The 20,000-nt window shown below is 39.4% G+C and overlaps 1 protein-coding gene across 1 annotated transcript in view; it reads right to left on the bottom strand.

Annotated features, from left to right (window-relative positions):
• LOC135203023 (ribosomal protein S6 kinase alpha-2-like) overlaps window positions 1-20,000 on the bottom strand; it is a gene marked incomplete in the record, with an annotated part of 339,551 nt that overhangs the window by 241,881 nt on the left and 77,670 nt on the right. The window contains 1 exon segment of the mRNA XM_064232592.1: window positions 421-459. Within this exon segment, the coding sequence (XP_064088662.1) occupies window positions 421-459 (39 nt within the window).

Consider the following 20,000-nt stretch of genomic DNA (forward strand, 5'->3'; position numbering starts at 1 on the left):
AAAGCGCTGGATTTCTGACTATAATTTTTCTGTGGTATTCGCTTATTATGAAGTCACGTGCATCTACTGTGATTTTTTAAGCATACATATATATACATATATATATGAATATATGATATATATATATATATATAATATATATATATACGGCAATAAATTTATTGTACTACGCTGAGACATGCCTTTACCTCTCCCCACTTGTGATATCTGTAGGGCTGAGCCCCCTTACTAGTCTTCTAAATATATATATATATATATATATATATATATATATATATATATATATATTAATATGTATATGTATAGCCATTCATAATCATTTGACAACCTGAACTAGACTTAACCTTCAAATGAATTTGACATATAAAATTACAACACAACAAAATTCTTCTACACACGAAGAAATAACTACGGCCTTACCTCATCATCAACGGCCATGTCTTCGAAACTGCTACGGCCCTGAAAGAAATAAGAAAAATAAAGAAGGTTAATTTTAGTTATAATAATACCTGTGGGTACAATAATACTGTGTAACTCGTTCTGGTGGATTTAATGCACTGAGTGTGACTCATTTTCACTACAAGCTGGTGGAAATTGTGACTTACTTTACACATTAAGAGTCTCCAGTCATGGCTATGAAGCCTTTGGAGAGCTTAATACCAATAACAGTAATTAAGTATATCTCAGTTTAACCAGACTACTGAGCTGATGAAGACAGCTCTCCTAGGGCTAGTCAGAAGGATTAGATATTTTTGACATGGCTAGGAACCAACTGGTTACCTGGCAACGGGATCTACAGCTTATTGTGGGATCCGAACCACACTATATCGAGAAATTAATTTCTAACCACCAAAAACGAAGTCCTCTGATTTCACATTGGCAAAGCGGGGAATCGAACTTGGGACTACCGAATCGGTAGGACGAGCACGTAGACCACTCGTCCAACGAGGACCAGAATAACAGTAGTAGCAATGAAATATTCAGCCCGGTATATGGTTGTCTAACGTGTACATCATATCAACTGAGGCAGTTACATATCTCGATGCGGTACCGTATTATCCGTGCACACAATAGGTCAGGGGTCACCAGTATGTGAGATTTCCACCGACTGAAATGGTCGTCCAGATTCGTATTAAATAATTCAGATAAAACTAAAAAAAATAAGAAAAAAAAAACCATTCCGTTTTGTACTGATTTTTTTATAGGTAGAAAACATGTGATCTTGCATATGTATGTAGAATAAATGTGATCAGGGCTAAAATATCATAGCCAAATAGGCCTATAAGATTTTTCTGAGTTTATAACATTCGACTTTAATCTCATACACAATATATATGTGTGTATATATATGTATGTATATATATATATATATATATATATAATATATATATATATATATATATATAGTATAGTATGTACGTATATGTGCACGCATTCTTCAACCCCACGCAACCAGAAAAGATTAATAGCTGCAGGGGCAATACATTGCAATCACACCGAACAGCAATAATCCTACAAATTTTTCGTAATATTAAAACAAACTGCCAGTAGGGCGTCTCAGATTATATATATATATATATATATTATATATATATATATATATATATATATATATATATATAATCTTTTTACATCAGACGCCCTGTAACGAAAATTCTTGGAAGCGAGCCAGAGAGAGAGAGAGAGAGAGAGAGAGAGAGAGAGAGAGAGAGAGAGAGAGAGTGCCCCCGCCACTCCCCCGAAATTCTCCAATCCTAACCGAATTTCTCGACATCAAATTTCCTGTCACTGTCCGAAGGAGGAGGAGGAGGAGGAGGAGGAGGAGAGGAGGAGGAGGAGGAGGAGGAGGAGGAGGAGGAGACATCAACTCCACCATCCCAAATTTCTTGACAGGATATCAGACAGGACATTAAGACAGAAGGGATCTTGGGCTAAGGACTCTTGACAGGATACCATTATACAGGAAGGATTCCTGTGACCTTTAGGTCGTCTTCCTCGAGACGATATCCTTCACGTCCTATAATTCAAAAGAGATCCTTCAGGAAGATTCCTTTTAAACTATCTAAGCCTCCCTATCTACTGTGACCTAGGCCTATTATTTGTCGTTTAGTATCTTAATTTCCTTCCGCGTTCGAAGTTTCCTTTTTTAATTATTCCTAATTTTATCAGTTGTCTCTATTTTGCCTCATTCTATGACCTGCAAATTCATCTTTTACCTTCAATATGCCTATTACCCATCTTCAGCTTTTGGCCATTAACCATCTTCATAATATTGTCATCATTATCACTCTCCTCCCCTTTTACAACTAATTCCCCTCCCCCCCCCCCCCCCCGCCCCCGAAGACTCTTTCTGATTTTATATACTGCCTATAATACTAGCCTCTCTCTGGTTCGTCCAGGACCTATGGTGGGTGGAGTGTTGAACTGACCATAGACCTATATACATATTATGATTGAATACTAATTTTCAATGCCATTCTTTTGACAACTCATCGCCCTTGGAAATGAATAAAAAATGAATACGCGATTCGAAATACCCACTTCCCTTTATCATTACCTCAATAATTTCCTGGCGGCTACATTCCTCAACTCCCTTAATTATCTTCGTCTCCTTTTCCCGTTCTGGTTTCCGTTTCCTCATCATCTCATTAACAACCTCATCTGTATTCCAGCACGGAGCTGAATGCGTTCAGGCTTCGTGAGGTTTCGTGGAAGCTTCGTGAAGGCTTCATCAAGGTTTAGCTGAGGCTTCGTGGAAGCTTTCTGAAGCTTCGTGAAGGTTTAGCTGAGGCTTCGTGGAAGCTTTCTGAAGCTTCGTGAAGGTTTCATCAAGGTTTAGCTGAGGCTTCGTGGAAGCTTTCTGAAGCTTCGTGAAGGTTTAGTTGAGCCTTCGTGGAGGCTTCATGAAGGCTTAGTTGAGGAATCGTGAAGGCTTCATAAACGGTTCGTGGAGGTTTCATGAAGGCTTACGAAAGCTTCGTGGAGGCATCCTCAAGTCCTCGTTGATGTCTCGTGAAGGCTTCGCTGTGGCTTCTTGAAGAATCTGTGGAGGCTTCATGAACACCTCGTGGAAGCTTCTTTGAGGCTTCACTGAGGATTCATAAAGGCTTCGCGGAAGCTTCATCAAGGCTTCACCACTCGAAGGTCCATTCGACTCGCGAATTTGGTTACCGAGGCGAAAGTTTCAATTCTCGTTAAGTTCCTCATTAAAGTCGCTCTCGTAAAGTCAGGAGGACACCTTTTTTTTTTTTTTTTTTTTTTTTTTTTTCTTCTTTTTTTTGTGAATTCAAAATGAGGCGAAGTCAGGGGATATTACCATCTTAAGATATATAAGGTTAAAAATTTACGTCCCTCTATTCGATGGAATTATTTTGAATTCACTTGAATCTTATCCGTCGTAAACCGGTGGGAAGGGCAATATTAAACACTTTTTTTTTTTTTTTTTTTTTTTTTTTGTAAATTCAAAACCAGGTGTAGTCGGGTATAAACCGTCATCTTAAGATATCAGTATTGAATTTAGATTTATTCATTCGAAGGCCGCATTTGAATTTTCTGAGATTTATATAAGACGTCGGCAGACGGAAAGTGGGCAACATTCAACACTCACTTAGCCTAGTTATAATTACAAAATATTAAAGAGGACAGAAACAAGTTCAATGTTTTTTTTTATTTCGAAGGAATTGGTTAGCCTAATTTTTCTAACTCGTAAGCCGAAGGAAATGGCATCATTAAACACTCATCTAGTCTAGTTATAACCAGATAATCCTGAAGAAAGAACAAATGAGCTTAATTATCCTAAACTTCTCTAATTTGGAGACTGATAAGTCCATTAGTATGTCAGCACCGTCAAACATCAAACAATATCTACCCATATGCTTCAGTAATACAGAAAGTTCTCGTTGTTGGCCACAGCTACAACATATGAGAGAGAGAGAGAGAGAGAGTAGAGAGAGAGAGAGAGAGAGAGAGAGAATGTGGTACGCCTAATCCCATACTAATTAGCAAGCAATATGCCCACATTATGCTTCAAGACATTACAAATGAGGATTATCCTTTCTGTAACTATATATATATATATATATATATATATATATATATATATATATATATATATATATAATTATATATGTGTGTGTGTATGTGTTCAAGGACTAACCGGAAAAAAACTATCGTATTATATGGAAAGCTAGTGGGTGTTTGAATATGTATGTATGTATGTGTTTATGTATTGTGGTCCATTCACATCAACCGTGCATGTGATGTCTAGGCCAGTCCCTTACGACGCTCCTAATTGGCTGTTGATAAGCCAATCACAGGGCTGGGAAATCTCAGTCTCTCTCGAGAGTTCACATAAGCAGGATGTACATTCCACCTCTCCCTAGGGATACTTTGAATGACGCATCCCTCAGGAGAGGTGGAACATAGATCCTACACATGTCAACTCTGTCGAGAGACTGAGAGTTTCCAGCCCTGTGACTGGCTTATCAACTAGGCCAATCAGGAGCGTCGTAAGGGACTGGCCTAGACCTTCAACTGCACATTTGATGTGAATCGACTATAACTAAGTGCAGTGTGTGGAGGCAGTATGGCATAGATAGCGCTGACTTTTTGAAGTGTGTGGTGGTACACACACACACACACACACACACACACACACATACATACTATATATATATATATCTATATATAAATTTATATACACACGTATTGTGTGTATAACTGAATCACGAAAATTTGGAATGTGGTGAATATATGAATAAAGGTTAAATCCACGAAGTTTTAAATGAAACAATGGCATAACTGCTGTGAGGCCTTTCGACTTGTCATCCTTTACTAAGCAGACTGATACAAATATGAAAGTAGGCTTACTAAGACAGCTCCTATGAATGGCAGACAGGGATTATAAAGGAAAAATACGTACCTGAAATCCAACACACTAGAAGAATTAGTAGACCTACCCAAAACAGGGGTAAATTTAAGATTGATTGATTGATTGCGTATTATATCTGGCTCACAACATCTGGGTAATTGTCACGAAATAATTAAATAGAAAAAATTAAATTTTTTTTATAAATTTCATATAAAAATATCTATAAATATATTATATAAAAATTTTGTTCATATATATAAGTTCTTACATAGACAATCTATGTATAATTTAAATTTGGTTGAGGAGGCTCGCCTCCCTCATATAGCTATATAACTGCTCTATATCACAATCCTTTCCAAGAATTGTAGCTAGGATACCAACTCTGTCACTACCCCATAACAGGAACCTTTGTCTCAAATTCCCGAATCTGGGACATTCAATCAGCAAATGTTTCACAGCCAAGGGCAGAGTACAGTTCTCGCAAAACGGAGGATTTTCACGAGACATCAAGAACCCATGATTGAGTCTTGTATGTCCAATCCTCAATCTGCACAACATCGTTTCTTGTCTCCTTGTCATATACGGATATGACCAAGGAGACACTGATACTGCGCATTTTTTGATTGGTTAAAATGTCAATTTAAGAGGTTTACGTGGTTTACAAAAGATCAAGTCCAAATGCTCGGAAGGAGGGACAAGATAATTAAAAGATTATACAGGGCGGTGACTGACCACCAAAAAATTTAATAAAAGCACATTTCAATAAACCTCATTTTGGTAAACAATAACAATTTGCAAAGGGAACATTCTCACAAAAAATATTAAACATACAGATACAAAGAAAATATCTATAAAGTAACTAATTTGTAATTAAGTCAGTGACTTTATATTTAAGGTCATTCTTAACATTTTACTTTTACAAGGGTCCAATTAATGGGATAAGTTGTATAAAGGTAGATTCTATAAGATTTCATGGAAAGAAATCTTTAGATCTAATTACTGAACTGCAGGTCCAATTTATCCTGTGGGAATTTTTACTTAACTGAATAAATATTGCATTGGATGTTTGCCCAGTTTTGACAGAATACGTATACTGTTTAATTTTACTTCTAAATCCTTGCTAGATTCGCCAATATAAAAATAGGGGCAGTCACAATATGGAAGCATATATATTATGTTGTTGTTTTCCTTGGCGCCATTTTTTATTCAACAAAATTGACCTTAAAAGATTTTAACAATGATTTCATGGTTTCAAAACTGCTAAAATAAGGGAGGCTAAGAAGTTCTTAGAAGTTTCTTGCTCCATGTTAAAATCACTATAAAACTTTTTGTTGGCTTTAATAGAGCAAATATCTAAATATGTGAAGGATAACAAAAATCTGTCCTTATTTTTCTTATGTATTCGACATTTTAAACCAACTATTGGGGACTGACAATGCGGAATGATCGTAAAAACATAGAAGAAAAAATTGATATCTTGATATTAAGATGGTGGCCCAAGTAAAATGGACATAAGTTAAGTTGTTGGTTGGTTTCCTATAAATACTGAATTTGCATCTAAGAAAGGGAGGCAATTGTCTTTTTTCAATTCTAAACTAAACTTAATTGATGGTACCTGGTTATTCAAATTACAGAGAGGAACCATTTACGAGCTTTCTTAGTAAACTTACTTTCATATATATATATATATATATATATATATATATAAATATATATGTATATATTCATTCAAGCTACAAACTGTCCTTTAATATCTAAATTCACTTTACCTCCCAAATGATATATTTTCATATATGTACCGAAGGGGAATTCCCCCCTTCGGTAAATATATGAAAATATATCATTTGGGAGTAGAGTGAATTTAGATATTAAAGGACATTTGTAGCTTGAATGATATATATATATATATATATATATATATATATATATATATATATATATATATATATACATACCACAGATTACGCATAATTATATACATATACACAATATATATAAATATATATATATATATATATATATATACTAGATATATATGTATATATATATACATATATATATATATATATATATATATATATATATATATATATGATTTTGAGCGAAAAAAGCTAGCTCTTAAATGTTAAAATTTGTCTTTAAACCAATATATAAAAAACCTACCAGAACTCTCAAAATTAACTAATAAATTATTACTATTATTATTATAGTCGCCAGTTCCTTCGGCACAACCCACTACAAACTCATTAAGATCAAAAGAAAAAGTCTAAAACTTGAGACCTTTCAGAGTAAAATACAATCTCGATTATATTTGACGAAGTTCTTTACAAACACGTGATTAAAAAGTTTATAAAGAACTTTTACTTTTTTTTTGCTCTAAATTTCATCAAAATTATAAAAGTTTATTAAGGTTTTGCTTCTCACAGTAAAATGTAACTTTTTATTTTTCACAAAACTCTGGCTAATTTATCTTGACACTTCAACTCACGATAAAGTTGCCCATTTTTAATAGCCGGTTCCTTCATATAATTATAATATTTCAACATCATTTCTCTTCAAGGTGACATGACTGAAATATTCTGTAATATAAATATTGCTGATATTTTATTTCTGTAAAATATATAAACGTCGACGAAATATTAACAAAGTATTTTCTAAGAATATTCAATACTCTACAAGAATCTACATGAAGAAAATCCCATTGAAATATCTCTCTCTCTCTCTCTCTCTCTCACTCTCTCTCTCCTCTCTCTCTCTCTCTCTCTCTCTCTCTCTCTCTCGCTCGCGCGCCCGCGCTGATTCGTCTGATGACAGCCAATAGCGCTGCACCTAAAACGTTTTTATTGTGAAGGGCATGAGGCTAGCAGCTCCATCCCAGAAGGGTTTGGTGAGAACAGATACTAAATACATACATACCATAATATATATATATATATATATATATATATATATATATATATATATATAAAATATAAAAGGACATTTGTAGCTCGAATGAGTGTCCTGCCAGGACACTCACCAGGAACTCGACCGCGCCTCCCAAGTACTTGTGAATAACGGGTACTCAAATAAATTAATTCAGCAAGGAAGTCCGCACAGCCCTGGAGAAATGGTACGGTAGTGAGAGCCCGCAGCCCCGCCCCCAGGATAATATCAAGCTGTACTACAAAGCCTTCATGAGTTCCATTACCTGAAGAAGAGGACGCCATTAAGAAAATTATTTCTGATAATGTATCCCGACTGACGACACCAAGAATATCGACCTAATCATATATTACCAGAATCGGAGGACGCGCGATCTTATTATGAAAAAATAACCCCTCTCCACAGGTACGAGAACCCCTGAAGCAGACGCATGTAGTGTACCAGTATACATGCCCAGTCCGCGAATGCAGCGGCGCCTACGTAGGTATGACTACCATGCGACTGTCGAAGAGACTCTCGTGCCACGCCCAAGAGGGGGCTATAAAGAATCACGCCCGCACCAAAACATCACGAGGCCATCTCCCGAGATGTCATCATAAAGAACACGAGATCATCGGAAGGCCCTGATGCCCGTCGGTTGCGCCTGCTGGAGGCGCTACTCATCCAGCAAATAAAACCTACTCTGAATACGCGCAGGAAGAATTTCTCCTCCTCGAGTATGAGAAGACCTGCCACCAACAATGACACCACCGATCATGACAACTCTATGGATGACAACGCCCCCCCGAACGAGATACTCCTGCAGCCGATGGAAATCAAAGTAGCCGTGACGTCCCACAGCGTAGCGCAACGCCCATCAATGTTACAGCGACGCGCTTAGGAGGTCCAGGCGGCTGCAGGATATGCTGCAACGCAACCATCGGCCCGAAGAAAGTGGCTTGAGACCTGGCTCAGGCAGCCAATGAAACAAGACTCACCGCCACCAGCCAATAGGAGACAAGCATGGGGGCAGACCCCCTGCTGTCAACCACAGATATAAGGAGGACGGACACCGCACCAAGTCATCTCTTCTGAGACCTTCTCTGGCGAACGTGGTGAGCGACAGCGAGCGATAGCGCCATCCCAGTCGACGATAGTGGCGAGATTTCCAGCGATTTTCGGGTTCGGAACTTCGGCGATTGACGAACGACACCGAGAATTTCTACTTCTGAGAGAGCTCTCTCACATTTTATTAGGAAAATTCATATGACATCTTTCTCTCAAAAAAATCAAATAATTTTCCATTACTAACAGTCTCTCCTGCCTAAAATTCGGTAGCCGTTGGGGTCTGAAAACTCCGATTGAAGCAGGGTAAAGGTAAAAGGACAAAAACTTTCTACTCTCGCAATCCTTATTTGCAAGTAGCACAGGAACGATAGGCTGGTGTCTCCCATAAACCAGGTTTAGGCCCTTCAGGCAATAATAAAAAAATATAACAACACACACATACACATACATTCTCTCTCTCTCTCTCTCTCTCTCTCTCCTCTCTCTCTCTCTCTCGTCTCTCTCTCTCTCTCTCTCTCTCTCTCTCTCTCTCTCTCTCTCTCACAGATAGACGAAGACGAATGCAGCCATGGACCAAGTAACCAGCCACACCCCACATGCAGAAGCACCTGAGAAACGGAAACGGACAACGTCTTCTTCTTCCTTTTTTCAGATGCCCTGAAGCAGTTAGACCTCGCCTAGACTCCTCCACCTCCGAAGAAGAATCCACCACAAGCCACTCAAGAGGACAAGGAAAACCCCCCCCCCCCCCTGCCATGGACACAGATGATGGATTCCAGCTTGTCACCAGGAACAAACGCAAACAAGGACCACCAGCAGCACCTTCACCCTCACATGGAAAATACTTGATAACTCTCCAACAGGAACCAGTGCATATGAATTCGTTAAGGACCTCGAAAAGAAGGGTAAGTTGTTCAAGGTAAGACCCACCACCAGGGAGAAAAACTGTTTGCAATACCCTCAGACCTGAATACAAATGAATATATGAAGAATAATCCTGCCAGCTTTAAATTCCTCAATCCTGACGACAAACCCTGCAGATTTATATTATGCCATTACCCTCTGCAATTTGAAAACCAAGGTTATTCTGGAAAAATCCCAGGGTAATCAAAGCAGAGAGATGCCATACAAAAGGACCCGGACCCAACCCCCAGCCAACCCGCAAAGTCCTAGTAGAATGGAAAGGGAAACTCAGCCTAAGTCACTGACCTTGGCATGTGGGGCTCCTTCCCACCATGGACTTCACACCAGAACCTCTGAGGTGCTTTAACTGTCAGAGGTACGGACACCATAGCAGTGCCTGCACCGCCAAAGCATTTGTGGGGTGTATGTAGTGGGAGACATCCCACAAAAAAAACTCTGCACAGACAAATTAAGAATGGACAAGAAACAAATGCCAGATGCCCCCTCATGCAAGGGGAACCACCATGCGTGGAACAGAAAATGCCCGCCGATAAGGCTACAGAAGATAGACACTCTTAAAGGAATCACACCTCGGAGCCTCCCTGGACACACACACACACAGACCAGACCACAACACACAACAGCAGCTCCCACCACCCAGCAGGGACCAAAGTCCTTTGCTGCTGCTGTTAGGGGGTCGCAACAAGCCCCCAAAAACACACAGACACACCCCCAGCATAAGACACAGTCCTATGCTGCTGCAGCTGGAGGGCCTAGACCCAACAGGACTCAAAGTCAGCCTCAAACTCAGAAAAAGGAACACAACACTCCCCCAAACCACACCCCAGACCAACACACACCAACGAAACAAATAACAAACACTAGAAGGAAAATCAGCTTCTCAGAATCGGCCAAGCGACCGACAACATACATCCTAACCTCTCCTGTTCCCGAAACCGACCAAAAATCCTCCACTCCAAATCCTAAAACTAGCTCCACTGTTCCTGGCTCCCCAAAGCCATATAACCCAGTCTCTCCCCTCCCCTCCCACCCACACAAAGCCAACAGGTTTGAAGTTCGCCCAGAACTAAAACAAGAGGACAAATATATCGCACAGACTCAAGACCTCACAAATCTACTGGTGCAAATGCTATTCAAGTTTGCAGAACTAACAGGATCAAACTTCTCAGAGGAAATAGCCAAAGAAGTCGTTGAAAAGTGCATAAGAACGTCCAGAGGACTCTTTGCATCACCATGCCTACACTAATAAACAACAACAGTGCAAATGGCACTACAAATACACCCGGTGTCAGTTTCATTCCAAGTAATAGTACCAGGTACATCTCCAGTGCCAGGGCCAACCTCAGAGTTGGTAGTCAAGGCACATCAAGTGCAAATGACGAACTAGGAAACAACAACAACACAAATGACTGCAGAGACACAGACACAATAAAAGTCCTCCAGTGGAACATACTAAGTGGCAAACAATAAATACGCATTCCTGCAAGCACACACACAAACAAATAACTACGACATCATAATGTTACAAGAAACACTTGTAAGGGAAAAATGCAAATTTTCATTTAAAGGGTACAAAGTGTACAAAACACCATACACAGACACTAAAAGAGGACTAATCACCCTAGTAAAAACACATCCCCTCAAAGAAGGTAGACAACATCCCTTGCGGAGATGATGTAGAATCACTCAGCGTAAAACCTCACACTTGCAAACACAACACTGACGGTACACACATATACAGGGCTCGGGACAACACATTCGAAGGGGAAGCACTCTTCAGTGCAGCGACACAGGAAAACACACTAAATTGGAGGAGACTTCAATGCACATCACCCAAGCCCTGAACTCTACACAACAAAACAAACACAAATGGAAGACATCTACACCAGTTATCTGTGAATTCCCAGAGGTGTGCCTTTTAAACAGTGGAGAGCAACTACCCTAAAAGGAGAAGACTAGATCTTACCTTCACTAACTCCGCCCTAAAAGGAGCAAGCAAAACATGGAAGCTGCACGAGACCCTCACAAGCGACCACATAGCCATTGACATTGGCCTACGGCTCAAAAAGCTGCCCCCCATACCACCGCCACCAGAAAGATGGAACCCCAAGTTTGCAAACTGGGCTACATTTGAAGCCATAATGACGAGATGGGCGAGGAACTACCTTGAAAACCCTGCAAACGATATAGAACTCTTCTATGAAGAGTTTCATCAGCAAACTCAGAGAGGCAGCAAACATGTCCATGCCCAAAGATCAAACGATCCAAGATCGATCACAAAGATGCATGGTACTACTGTGAAAGGGTCAAAGAACTCAATGCCAGAGTAAACAGAGTGCGGAAACTCTTCAGACGGGAACCATCTGAGGAGATGCACAGACTTCTCAGAGAAGTAATAGCCCATGCAACTGAAGAGACAAAAGAAATTAAACAACAGGCATGGTATGACTGGTGTGCAAACATCAGCAGACAAACTCCAGTAACCCAGATCTGGAGATTCCTTGCAAAAATTGCAGGGAAAGGAAGAACAGCGCAAAGCATCCACCCCAACCCACAAGAAGAAGCTGACAATATAGCCAGAAACTTTGCAGAAAGGACAAAATCCCACAACCTTCCCCAAACAACACGGGAAAAAATAAATGAAATCTCCCCAGCAAGATGGAGGGAAATCAATACTGCCTGCAACACACCTGATGACACAGACACACCCTTCACTATGGAAGAACTAAACAGTGCACTCAGCAAGGGGAAAAGAGACACAGCCCCTGGAGCAGATGCAATCACTTACAGCATGCTGAGACACATGGGAGACCCTGCCAAACAGGTATATCTACTCCTGGTAAACAGGACATATGCAGAGCACACCAGGCCAAAGAAATGGCAACAGCAAGACACACAACCAATACCTAAGCCAAAAGAGAAGGCGCATATAGGCCGATATCCCTCATCAGCTGCACTGAAAAGGTTGCAGAAAGAATGGTTCTGAACAGACTACTATGGAAAAGCAGGGCCCTACATCATAGGCTCTATGCCTATAGGGAAGGAGTAGGCACCCATGAGTGCCTTACAGATGTGCTAAGTGCCATAAATGACAGAAAAATCCATAGTGGTCTTCTTAGATCTAGAAAAGGCATATGAATTAGCCAATGCAGCAAACCATCCTCCCCTCCCTAGTCAGAAAGAGGATCAAGGGCAACCTGCTTACATGGACAAAAGGACACATGCAAGACAGAGAAGCAAGAGTAGTGTTCCAAGGCAGAATGTCAGAATACTACTCTCTTGAAAACGGCACTCCAGGGTGGGGGGCATTGGGGGGGTCTAAGCCCTTCTTATTCAATGTCCTTATGGAAAATGTAGCCTGTCTCGAGCTACCACAAGGAGTAGAGTCTTCATATATGCTGACGATGTTTGCATCGTTCAGCTCTGGCCCTCAAAGACAGCTCCAAAAGATGCAAGAAGCCTTGCAAAAACTTGAGGACAAGTGCACACAACTGGGACTCAAAATCAACAGAAATAAGACAAAAGCCATGGCAATAAAACATGATCAAAAATCCACCCAACCTTCTACTTGACTGGAAAGGACGTCATAGACTGGGTGGATAGCTACACATATCTGGGAGTCTGCATTGCAGATTCACTATCTCCTGAGAAGCAAATACAGCTCCTCCAAGCCAAAACAAAAATAGGGCTTAATGCCCTAAAGAAAATCACATCATTGCAAGAAGGTGCGACATACCATCTGCTCAGGAGGTTCTACATACAAACCATCAGAGCACAAGTAGAATACGCAGCACCAGTCCTGACAAATCTCAGAAAGGATCAACAGCAAGAGGCTGGAAGTCATCCAAAACAACGCAATGAGACTTATACTTGGAGCCCCAATGTGGACAAGAATTTGTCTCTTGAGGCAGAGACACAATTGCAGTCTCTCAAGCACAGGATAGGCCAAAGAAATATTGCCATTCTGTGCAAAACCATCAGAAACGACAGAAATGGACCACACAAAAACAAAATGCAAGCGTATTAATAACTTGCACGAAGAAACTAGACCGCCTCGAAAAACCTATGCGGGCAGTATACTCCAAGACACTGAGAGAACTGGGTATGCAGGACACAGTGAAAACACATAACAAAGGATGTCCCACAATAGGGATACCAAAAAACCACCTCCTGGGTCGAAGACCCAATCCGGTATAACTTCACAATACTACCGGCAAAACAAAGAACACTGTGCACAGCAGCCACAAATGAAAACTGCAGCAGAAGAAGCAATCGGGAACACAGCAGCTGAAAACATATATTACACTGATGGCTCAGTTGACACAGAAGCTCCAGCAACTGCAGCAGCAGTGGCTGCCCAAGACTTTCAAAGGAAGCTGGAGGCTATCCAACAATGCCTCCATACTACAAGCGGAACTAAATGGCAATCTTAAAAGCCTTAGAAAATTCCAATTTAAAAGAAGGACACACAACAGTGCATATTGACTCCAAAGGAGCAATACTCGCTATCAAAGCGACAAATCCAAAAGAAAATGTGACACTGATAACAGCCATAAAATCATTGGCCAATTCACATCAAGCTGCTGGCAGGAGAGTCACACTAAAACTGGATACCCAGCCATGTGGGAATCCAGGGAAATGATGAAGCTGACTTCCTTGCCAAAAGTGGCCCTCAGCTGCAGTACAGTAAGCATAAAAGTGCAACCATCCATAACACACCTAAAGGAAATGGCAAAAAGCTATGCCAAACTCCAAGAAGAGAGTGAAGTACGACGTCACTACCTACAAGAGTCAAGGACGTCCAAGTGGTATGTGGATGTCACAAATCTAACGCCGCATGACATCACAAAAACAAACCACTAGAAAACTCTCAGTCATCACACACAGATTAAGGCTAGGATACCTCTGCACCTGGCAAATGATAGGAAATGAGGGCAGGTTATGTCAGTACTGTGACCGAGAGGCAATCCAGCCCCTCGAAACACTACCTACTAGACTGCCCAGAGACACAATCTTACAGATCAAACCTAACTGAAATAGAGCTGAACACCGGAGGCACAGATCACCAGAACACATCTTAAATAAACCATAGGGACATATGGGAATCTCCTAATGTCTCACCCACCTCCCAGGTAAAAAGGATGAATCACACGGCATTTCTCCATAGAACACATGGGAATCTCCTAGTGTCTTGTAAACAAAAAAACAATGAAAGCCACACAAAGCACAAACCCTCTACTTCACTGGTTGCAATGGGAGTCATAAACATCTTTGGGGAGCATATGTATAAGTGTGAGTATGCATGAACATATATATACTATAACTTGCTTAATGTTGGTTTGATATATATTGCAATATTTTCAGATGCTACACACATGTATATATATTGCGCCTAAAATGTTATAGGTAACGCCTTCTTCCCTCAAACTAAAACTCGCTTCCTTCTTCCTACTCAGCACTCTTCAGCTAAGCTGAGTCTCACTGCTATAAAAACTTTCTTCTCCTACTGATGGGTACCGTAAGGTTCAAAGGGTTGCAATCCTGCCTGTCACCCTATCCTCCTTTCCAAAACTAACCGCCAAAGCCACGTGTTTTGTATCTTTACAGATTATTCCAGTTACGGGCTGCTCTAGGAGCAAGAGCCCGTGCCAGCACAAGGCTGGCTTAATCTCCAACAACAACAACAACGCACCAAGATCAGTCCACCCTCAGCTTCCCAGCCCGAGGATGTCTGGCAGCTCCAGACGAAAGCTCGCTTTAAGAAAGAGAGAGAGAGAGAGAGAGAGAGAGAGAAAATCGTTAATGACTTTGATGACTATGGTTTCATAGTTTTATCTGTAAAATTCAAATATATACACTATTTTGACCCTGTATTTTACCATGGACCCTCTATAGGCGCTTCTCTAGCCTGTTTAAGTAGCACTGAAAAAGCCGCTATTCGCAAAAATAGAGAAGAATCTCTACAAGTGTAACGCTGCTGAAGTAGCCATTACTTTTAATAAAGTATTCTGTTGTCTCTAATTATTACAACATCAGGAAAAGGATTTTATTGCCGGTTTCCCATTCAACTTTAAATTTAATGCTGGGCACTAATGTGTTTAATTTTGAAAGAAATTCTTTGAAATTGCCCCAACTATTATCACCACCTATTATCACAAAATGTTAGGATATCATCTAAATATCCCATCCACAGCACACAAACACAAATTAAGAAAACTATGAAAATTATAAAAACATGACAAAATGCAAGGGGATTTCTGAATAAAAAAAAAAAAACAGGGGCACTAATGAGCGGCCTTGCCACCCTTTGATATTTCTATCAGAACGAATTAAAATTGAACTATCCGAGAAATAACTCCCCACGATCTTAATCAAATTAGAAAAAAAAAACCTCCCCCACCAGAAAAAAATGGAAGCTGAATCATGAAGTCTATTTCAGCGTTCTTGCAAAATTTTAAATTTTAGAAATAAAATGTTCGCTTAGATATGACAGAGAGAGAGAGAGAGAGAGAGAGAGAGAGAGAGAGAGAGAGAGAGAGAGAGAGAGAGAGTCAAATTGGCTCAAGGGTATGCAATGGTGAAAAAGATGGAAATAAATTTTACATATTTCACTACATGATGGACAGATGAAGATTGGCTGACAAAAGAGCTGAACAATATGGAGAGAGAGAGAGAGAGAGATTCTCCCTCTCTCTCCTGCATCCCAATATATTATATATATATATATATATATATATATATATATATATATATATATATATCTATATATATATACGTATATGTTTTATATATACACTTCATAAATGACACATCTCTTCTGTATAGTATATAATCCTTTCAGTTTCAAAAAGACACTTCATTCTATGAAAATACGTTTAAATATATTTCCATTGGAACAAAGAACAAATTTGCATTTGGGCAAACACCACTAATCCTATATCCCGCCGACGCACAGTGTAGTCAAATGAGAATAAAGCGGCCCCCCAAAATTTTTATCCTTCTTTATTTTACACTTCCAAACTTTCCTAGCGCTACTGAAAAGTCATTTCCATCAGTATCAACGGTTTACACCGAATTTTTGCTGTTCCTGAGTTATTATGATGTGCGTGCCCGAGCATGTAAACTGTTTAATATATATAAGCATCAAAACTCACGTTTCATTTTTTCCAGCTGCACACTGAATCTTAATATCTATTGCGTAAATAAAAATGCATAATTAAGTCATATATTATTATTGAAAGAACTGCTTTCATATAAAAAATTTTAATGAAAATAAATCCATGAGAATTCAGCTGATATGCTATATATATATAGCAATATACTGCAAATTAATAAAAACGAATTAAAATTAAGACAAAAATACTGTAAACATAATAAAATTTACAGTGAACTTGTTAATTGTTAATTAAGCAATTTGCAATCGAATTCTCAACATTTTCTTTGAATCGGGAAACAACCACGTCTCTTCATCAGTTCCATTATTATTGGCTACTCCACTTCTTCATTTGACTTTCATATTCTCCTTTCAATAAAGGATAACGCCTCTGGATTTAAATCTAGGTTTATTCTGGTAGAGGAAATCTGAGAATTATTTAAAATGTTGTAGTCAATGGATCACTGTTTACCAAAAACTGACGCATTTGATCTGTGATAGTTGCCGATCTGCAGATTTTACGTCAATGATACAGCTTCCATTTCTAATGTGCTTATTCAAAGTTTCTTGGTGAATATAGTCCAATAAGAAAGATGAACTACTTTATCACATCTCTGCCATGTAGAAGAACCCTATGAAGAGGGTGTCACAGAATACTAAGGGTATATGCCAAAGTAATGCTTAGAAGATAACTCTTCTCGCCTGCATATTTCGACTGTTTCTGTAACATACTCTGCAAACGTAGTGGTCTAAAATACTCTGTACTTGAGGGAAACTTTTTTTTCCCACTCAACATTACCTTCGATCTTCAGTAAAGGAAACACAATACAAGTGTGAAATAAACTTATTCGTTATTCATAGCTTCTCTTAATCTGTATTTCTATAACATTGCTTACATGCTCTCTGAGTAGATGCACCACCAAATCCCTATTTACCAAAAAGTGTTCCAGTTAAATCGTGGATATTGATTGTTAGATGTTCTAAATACGACTTTGACTCCTGTATAATCTGGTAGTCGTATGAGACTGAAGACTTTTTAGTTAGTTTGTTTGTTTGTTTGTTTTTTTTGTATGGTGTTTTTACGTTGCATGGAACCAGTGGTTACTCAGCAACAGGGCCAACGGCTTTACGTGACTTCCGAACCACGTCCAGAGTGAACTTCTATCACCAGAAATACAAATCTCTCACACCTCAATGGAATGCCCGAGAATCAAAATCGCGGCCACCGAGGTGGTACACCTACACCATACCGACCACGCCACTGAGGCGCTTGAAGACTGTTTAGTGAACACATTTCCTCTGAGTAACATTTCTTTTTTGCAAAAACAATATCTTTCTAGGCAGGAAGTATCTGTACTCCATGGTTCGTCAAAGACCTTCTCCATACACAATGACTACAGTAACTCGTACCAGTTTTAACAAATAATGCAAATTAGAGCAAACCTAGACAAGTATTTTTTTCAGACATTTAACCTAGAAAAGTTTTTCTTTTCAGAAATTCAACCTAGACATGTTTTTCAATCCAACGACTTAAAAATTACGTTCCCACAAATTCGCTGGAATTCTGTTTCTCAGGATAAGTTTTTTTGTTTACTGTTCTTTTGACAAAATCACTTAAAGAATAAGCAATGCGTCTCATAAGTGTAGAGGCAACGTCTATAGAATACCAGGTCTACCCACGTGCAGGTAAAATGGGGGTTGGGCGAGGTTAATGGGGATTTAATCCTTTGAGGGAATGTGGATTTCATTACTAATATTGATAACTTAGGAATTTCTACATATTTTCAAATAAAAAAAAAATCTGTTATGCTTAAAAAAAAAACAGCATGGAAAAACGCACATCTTGCAAAAAAAAAAAAAAAAAAATTATTTCACTACTGCACACAACCAACTTATGGCGATAACTCGCAGATCTGTGATGTATCCTATGAACAAGGTAGACGCACTTTTTTACAAAGATACATTGCTACAGAATAATGTATTCCAATACACTGCTTAGAAATTGTTATAGAATTAAGAAGTAAATACTTGAAACCTTCTTTTGCAGTCTACCTTATTCAATATTTTTTTAGATAAAATGATTCCCCTGTTTAAAATCCTTACTCTCAAGAACGCTCGACAAGGAACCAAACATGTGACTCAGCCAAGAGGTAAATTAGTAATATTTTTGACATTTTTACAGCTAAGTTTCTGACAGTTCCTTTTGCAGCTCTTAGTCCTTTATCACCATGACAGCAATTAAATATTCTTGTCCTTTGTTTTGAGTTGTTCATAAAATTCATGAAGTTTTTATTACCTCTGATTCTCATACTTGTCCACGAGTTATCTTCTAAGGGCACATGTGACCCAAGAAATGGATATTTTGGAAATTTACGGGCAATACATCCACTGGAGCATTCTAAACCACCTTTTCTATTGCTTCCTCAAGCTGTTTATCGTCATTCTCTTGCAAACTATCAGTGAAGCTATTTTCTTTTGCACCGAAATTGTCCGGTAAACAAAACCTTATGGCCGAAAACTTAATTCACAATGTAGTTAAGTATTTCTTAGTTTTACCAGACCACTGAACTGATTAACAGCTCTCCTAGGGCTGACCCGAAGTAGAAGATATTTTTTTCGCGTGGCCAGGAACCAATTGGTCACCTAGCAACGGGACCTACAGCTTAATGTGGGATCCGAACCACACCATCTCGAGAAATGAATTTCTAATCACCAGAAATAAATTCCTCTGATTCCACGCTGGCAGGGCGGGTGAATCGAACTCGCGGCTACCAAATCAGTAGGCGAGCGCCTAACTCACTCGTCCGACGAGGAACTCCTGTAGTGACTCATCGTCGTTACTATATGGAGAAGTTTGCATAACACGCATAGAATGAAATGTGCCAGCTGTTATGTTATCGCCCTTTTGCAACTGTCGTCTACATTCTCCTTTGATCTCATGAGAGATCTATCTTTTCCGAAAAGATGGCACCTAATTCTTTGCTTCACTGCAACTGTCGATGGATGCTGCTGATAGCAAGCTCCCATCTGTCGTGGGCAGGCAAAGAGATGCTCAGGTCCCTCTTGATTTAGTCTTTATGT

The sequence above is a fragment of the Macrobrachium nipponense genome, chromosome 33 (genome assembly GCF_015104395.2).
Source record: "Macrobrachium nipponense isolate FS-2020 chromosome 33, ASM1510439v2, whole genome shotgun sequence".
NCBI lineage: Eukaryota > Metazoa > Arthropoda > Malacostraca > Decapoda > Palaemonidae > Macrobrachium > Macrobrachium nipponense.